The sequence below is a fragment of the Mustela putorius genome, unplaced genomic scaffold, assembly GCF_011764305.1.
Source record: "Mustela putorius furo isolate JIRA1106 unplaced genomic scaffold, ASM1176430v1.1 tig00003845_pilon_pilon_pilon, whole genome shotgun sequence".
Classification (NCBI taxonomy): Eukaryota; Metazoa; Chordata; class Mammalia; order Carnivora; family Mustelidae; genus Mustela; species Mustela putorius.
Window position 1 is genome coordinate 21,022,444 of NW_025421998.1, and position 6,000 is coordinate 21,028,443.

Here is a 6,000-nt window from a genome sequence, read left to right on the forward strand (position 1 = left end):
ATTGAGGATAAATAGATATTCTTGCAATTAAAATATATATTTACCAAATACTGAACCTAAGAGGATGGTTTGTGCACGCACAATTTTGCACCTTCAAAATTGTGCAATTCCTTGATTTGGACTCTCCTTAGGGGGCATGTAGAAGACTTGTATAAAACCTTTTAAAATTAGCTTTGTCTCTTTGGTTTGCTTTATGTTTGGGAAGAAATTCTCAGACTCACAATAAGCTACTGGGAAATGAAACCGGTATTTAGCTTGTTCATTCTTCCTCCCTCTAAAGAATTCTGTGGTGGGTTTGTCACTTCCAAGCTGCCTTCTAGAGTTCTTCCAGGCTCCTGGGTTAAAGCATTCACTCTGTTGAACTTGGGTCTATTTCAGCTCCTGCCTGCATTCCAGGGATGAACCTGCCCTCCCTACCCGTTTGCTTTCTTTTTGCTGTAACAGTTTTCGGTTCCTTCTTTGTGTTTTATGGTGAATATGAAACAAAGACTCTTAAAAGGAATGTGAAGATGTGCATATGAAAGGCTTTCTCCTCAGACCTCCTTCCTCCAGGGCACGAGTAGGTAGGCTAGGGATGGGATTTTATCTAAACAGGGCCTTCGGGACCTCTGCATTGATTCTTTCAGGTTAGAGGAGGGAGGCGGGTGCAACTTTGACTCTGAAATATTTCCTTGTGTTAAATTCACTAACATTTTATTTCTTAGGTGAAAGAAATTCCTGGAATAAAAATATTCCAAATAAATGCCCCAATTTATTATGCAAATAGCGACTTGTATAGCAGTGCTTTGAAAAGAAAGGTGAGTCCCAAGAAATTGATTATTTTTGAGGGGACCTGTGGATTGACAGGAATGTGAGGGACAGTTAAATGTCTTGATACACCTTTTAAACTATTCATTATCTCTCCCTCTCTCTCTCTCTCTGTCGCGGTAAAATACGCATAAAATTTACCATTTTCAGTAAATTCAGCATTCAGCAGATGGAATTAAGTACATCCACCTTGTTGTACAACCAACACCACTAACACCACTAGTCATTCTCTTTTATCATAGACACCTACTACCTTTTCAAAAAAAAAAAAATTTTTTTTTTTTTTAAGAAAAAGAGTGAAAAAATAATTTTAGGTGTCTTACTTTTCGGATCATGTGGGTTCCTTTTGTCATGATTAAAACTGGACCCCACACCACCCAGCATATAAGAAAACCTCCCAATCAACCCATAGAGTCTCTTAAATATAAGAATCTGATAGTACAGGATGCCTGGGTGGCTCAGTCATTAAGCATCTGCCTTCGGCTCAGGTCATGATCCCAGAATCCTGGGATACCCCCGCATCTGGCTCCCTGCTCAGCAGGGGAGCCTGCTTCTCCCTCACCCATTCCCCCTGCTTATGTTCCTTTTTCTGTCTGTCTGTCTCTCTCCCTCTCTGTCAAATACATAAATAAAATCTTAAAAAAAAAAAAAAGTATCCGAGAGTACATTTGAAAAGTACTCCTTTAAAAATTCTCTTTGATACTTTAGGGTGTTCCGTGCTGCATCCTGCTAAATGCACATTAGGATAAGGAGAGTTACTCATGTTTCTTTAATGAAGGAGTTGCTCAGCTCAGGGTGCCTGAGGGAAAGATAGAGCACGAGGTGGGGTGATAACTTGGCTCCAAAAACAGTCACAGGGGAGATTTGAAATGTATTGCATTGGGGTGGGTTCCTGGGTACCAAGAATGATTTTGCACGGATTGCTCTTCTGTAAAGACAGGAGTGAACCCAGCAGTCATAATGGGAGCGAGAAGAAAGGCCATGAAGAAGTATGCTAAGGAAGTTGGAAATGCAAATGTGGCTAACGCAACAGTTGTCAAAGTGGTAAGTGGTCTTGGAGCTGTAGCTTTCCCTCTTCCCTTGATCTGCACCGCCCCCCACCTTCATTTGTGATTGAAGTCTTAATGCAACAGGAAGCCCCTAAAAAAGGAAAGCTTAGAAACAATCGAATTACCCTTTATATATTAAAGATACATGGTAAGGTCAGTTATGAGAATGCTTCTGAGAAAGGTAGGGATATGAGCCCCAGAAAACATTGTTTTAAAAAAAATACAGATCACACAATAGTACCTTAATAAGTTGTACCGGGGTGCTGCGTCAGAGATTCAGTCAGCTGATAGTAAAAACAAAACAACCTCAAAGGCTGGATTTTGTTCAAGCATGTGGTAACTTGCGGCCATGCTGAAGTTAACGGAACTGTTTTAGAAGTGAGCAGAAATTGGATATGATGACTAAGGAGAGTGGATTTCATTGGACAAAACCAAGAGGAGGAAGAGAAAAAAGAAACTGAGCCAAAACTGAATATTATGTACACATCCTTTTTCTGTCCCATTACAAGGTGGGGATATGGCAGATATTTTAGAAGAGGTCTGGTGGAGTCAGGGGCTTGAGAGGGCGGGGACTAACTTTCCCATATAAATCTCTCAGAACCAACACATGAGCTGTTCATAGACTTCTGGTTTGGTTTACCCATTGACAGGACGCAGAAGTAGACGGAGAAGATGCCACAAAGCCTGAAGAAGAGAATGATGAAGTAAAATATCCCCCGATAGTCATCAAGAACACATTCCCTGAGGAACTGCAACGATTTATGCCCCCCGGGGAGAACATTCACACCGTCATTCTGGATTTCACGCAGGTCAACTTTATTGACTCTGTTGGCGTGAAAACCCTGGCTGGGGTAAGCATCCCCTTAGATGAGGCGTTTTCGTAGCTCTGTGCTGTCAGTAAAATCAGAGAGTTGAACTAGGGTCCCCTTTCAACTTTTAAAATGCTTCTTTGAGTTTTTTGTTTTTCTCAACTTTTGACTGGGGAAAATTTCAAAACCATACCAGAGTAAAGAGCGTGGTGTAACGAGGCCCACCACAGCTCATCAGCCCGTGGGCAGTCATGCTGCGTCCAAACCCCCCAGCCTCCCACCCCCACCCCCCCACCCGCTGGCCCCTTCCCCAACCCAAAGCACATTCCTGCCATCGTTCTTTGTGAATATGTCAGGGGATAGCTCTACAAGAAGATTCTTTTACCAATCAGTACCCCAACCCCTTTATTACACCTACATAAAACTCAAAAAGAATTCTTTGATTGCCCTCATGATCACCATCCATATGAAAATTAAGAGAAATACAAAATTAGTTTTAAACATTTAGCTCAAAGATGTGTAATTACCAAAGCGAAATAGCTCAGGTGAAGGCACTAGAGACTTGTGTCACTAAGTACAGACTGGTAGAGACTTGCCTCAGGCCCAGAGTCGAGAGAAACTAAACTTTATTTCAACATTATTACAGATTGTTAAAGAATATGGAGATGTCGGTATTTATGTGTATTTAGCAGGATGCAGCGGTGAGTACGCTTCTAGAATGGGGAGAAGTTTTAACATTTTGGGTTCATTTCTCTTTTTTTTAATAACTTTTTAAAAGTTTGGAATTAGTTTCCCTGAATTTTAGTTTCTGGCAGAAATGAAAATTATTCAGGGGAGGGAAGGGGAAAAAAAGAAAATTATTCTTCTGAAAATCACTTTGAAGCTAGCTTTGGAATTAGTCGCTCACACACCCCTCTCCTGGGCTGTGGTGGCAGGCCTCCTGACCTGGACTTGGAGGGGAGGAGCTTATCAACCACTGTTCTGGGCTGGTACATTTTTTAGTAATTAACGGCAGCCCTAAACATAGTTCTGTAAAATCATTTAGGTTTTTCCATGACAATGCCTGCTGTTTTTGCTTCATAATAAATTTTATTTGAAACTGTACCTGCAAATGAAATCTATACAAAGGCATCGCTTTCCCCCCGCCAGGATGGCAAAAAGGAGGAATGTCCGACAGCATGTGCTGTAGGCACTCCGTGGGAGAACAGGAACTCCCAGACGTTGCTGGCAGGAGTGCAAAAAAGGAACAGCCTCTGCGGAGGGCAGAGTGGCGTTACCTTTCCCAATTACAAATGCACTTTACCTTTTAACCGAGCAAATCCAGCAGTGAGCTGTACATGCTCAAAATGACACGCACATGTGGTTGACCATCTAAAAGCAGTTCTAGAAACGGATTACTGTCTATAAAAAAAGGCTGGAAAAAAGTGTCAAAGAAAAGGGACCACTTAAATAAATGAGGATATATCCACACAATAGAATACCATGTAGTGGTTAAAAAATAATAATTTTTAAAAATCCAGAATTTTATATATGTAAAATGCTAAGGAGATTCTTTTGGGTAAGAAAAAAGGGAAAATAAAAACATATATTTATGTTTACTTATATTTGCATAAAGAACTACTGAAAGAATATGTAAGAAAATAGTTTCCTGGATAAAGAAAATGTGATATGTGTGTGGGTGTGATATATATACTGATGTGTACTACACGCACACACACACACACACACACACTGGAATATTACTCAGCCATCAAAAAGAATGAAATCTTGCCATCTGCAATGATGTGGATGGAACTAGAGGGTATTATGCTTAGTGAAATAAGTCAGAAAAAGGCAAATACCATATGATTTCACTCGTATATAGAATTAAATAAAACAGAGGAAGGGAAAGAAAAATAAAATAAGATAAAAACAGAGAAGAAGGCAAACCATAATGGAGGGGAATGGAGTAACTGGGTGATGGGCATTCAGGAGCGCACTTGTCGGGATGAGCACTGGATGAATCACTACATTCTACTTCTGAAACCAATTTTACCATATATGTTAACAACTACAATTCAAAGAACAAGTTGAATTAAAAATTTGAAATTAAAAAAAAAAACAGAAAATAGTTTCCTGCTACTACTGGGTTGTGATTTCATAGGGACAGGATTGGAGTGACACTTTTTACTCTATCATTATAATATTTAAACTGTAGAAGAGTGCTCATTTTTTTTTAACGGTCCAGATGGATACCCAGAGTGTGGACTGATTTTCCTTTCTTCTTTTATAGCCCAAGTTATAAACGACCTCACTCAGAATCGATTTTTTGAGAACCCGGCCTTGAAGGAGCTTCTGTTCCACAGCATTCACGATGCGGTGCTCGGCAGCCAGCTTCGGGAAGCCCTCGCTGAGCAGGAGGCCTCGGTTCTCCCTCCCCAGGAGGACTCGGAGCCCAACGCCACGGCCGAAGCATAGATGAAGAACTCGGCTGGGATGGGGTAGGCGCCTCTTGTGAAATGACTCATCATTACACAGTTTAAGTACTAGACACTAGTTTTTTCTTCCTAAGGGTAAATATCAGTAGTCAAGGCTTGATTTGGAGGGTGAATGACGCATAGAAAGATGTATCTTACTTGTGGGTTTTTTTTTTTTAATTGAATATTTCAAAGAAAAACTGTCCTCTTGTCTGCATTTCTCGTGCAGTGACTTTTTTTACTTAAATTCGATTAGCCAACATAGAGTACATCCCTAGTTTTTGATGTAGTGTTCAGTGATTCGTTAGTTGCGTCTAACACCCCGCGCCCATCACAACACGTGTCCTCAATACCCATCACCCAGTTTCCCCATCCTCCTACCGACCTCACCTTCTTCAGCCTTCAGGTTGTTTCCCAGAGTCAAGAGGTTCCCATGGTTTATCTCCCTCTCTGACTTCTTCCCATTCAGTTTTCCCTCACTCCCCCTGTGGTCCTCTGCACTATTCCTTATGTTCCACATATGAGTGAAACCATATGATAATTGTCTTTCTCTGCTTGACTTATTTCACTCAGCATAATCCCCTCCAGTTCCAGCCACTCCAATGTAAATGGTGGGTATTCATCCTTTCTGATGGCTGAGTGATGGTCCATTGTATGAATGAACCACATCTTCTTTATCCATTCATCTACTGAAGGACATCTTGGCTCCTTCTACAGTTCGGCTATTGTGGACATTGCTGCTATGAACACTGGGGTGCAGGTGCTCCTTCCTTTCACTACATCTGTATCTTTGGGGTAAATACCTAGTAGTGCAATTGCTGGGTCATGGGGTAGCTCTATTTTTAACTTTTTGAAGAACCTCCAGACCATTTTCCAGAG

The 6,000-nt window shown here is 41.0% G+C and overlaps 1 protein-coding gene across 4 annotated transcripts in view; it reads left to right on the forward strand.

Annotated features, from left to right (window-relative positions):
- The window catches only part of SLC26A5 (solute carrier family 26 member 5), a 53,848-nt gene extending 48,249 nt beyond the window's left edge, over nt 1-5,599 (forward strand). For 3 of the 4 annotated variants that reach the window (XM_045089696.1, XM_045089694.1, XM_045089695.1), the window contains 5 exons: nt 705-797; nt 1,744-1,851; nt 2,507-2,707; nt 3,312-3,366; nt 4,938-5,599. In XM_045089696.1, the coding sequence (XP_044945631.1) occupies nt 705-797; nt 1,744-1,851; nt 2,507-2,707; nt 3,312-3,366; nt 4,938-5,122 (642 nt within the window). In that variant the 3' untranslated portion in view covers nt 5,123-5,599. Of the gene's footprint in view, nt 1-378; nt 564-704; nt 804-1,743; nt 1,852-2,506; nt 2,708-3,311; nt 3,367-4,937 lie in introns of those variants that run through there. The other variant, XR_006609600.1, reaches the window with a different exon arrangement.
- The last annotated feature ends 401 nt before the right edge of the window (nt 5,600-6,000 follow it).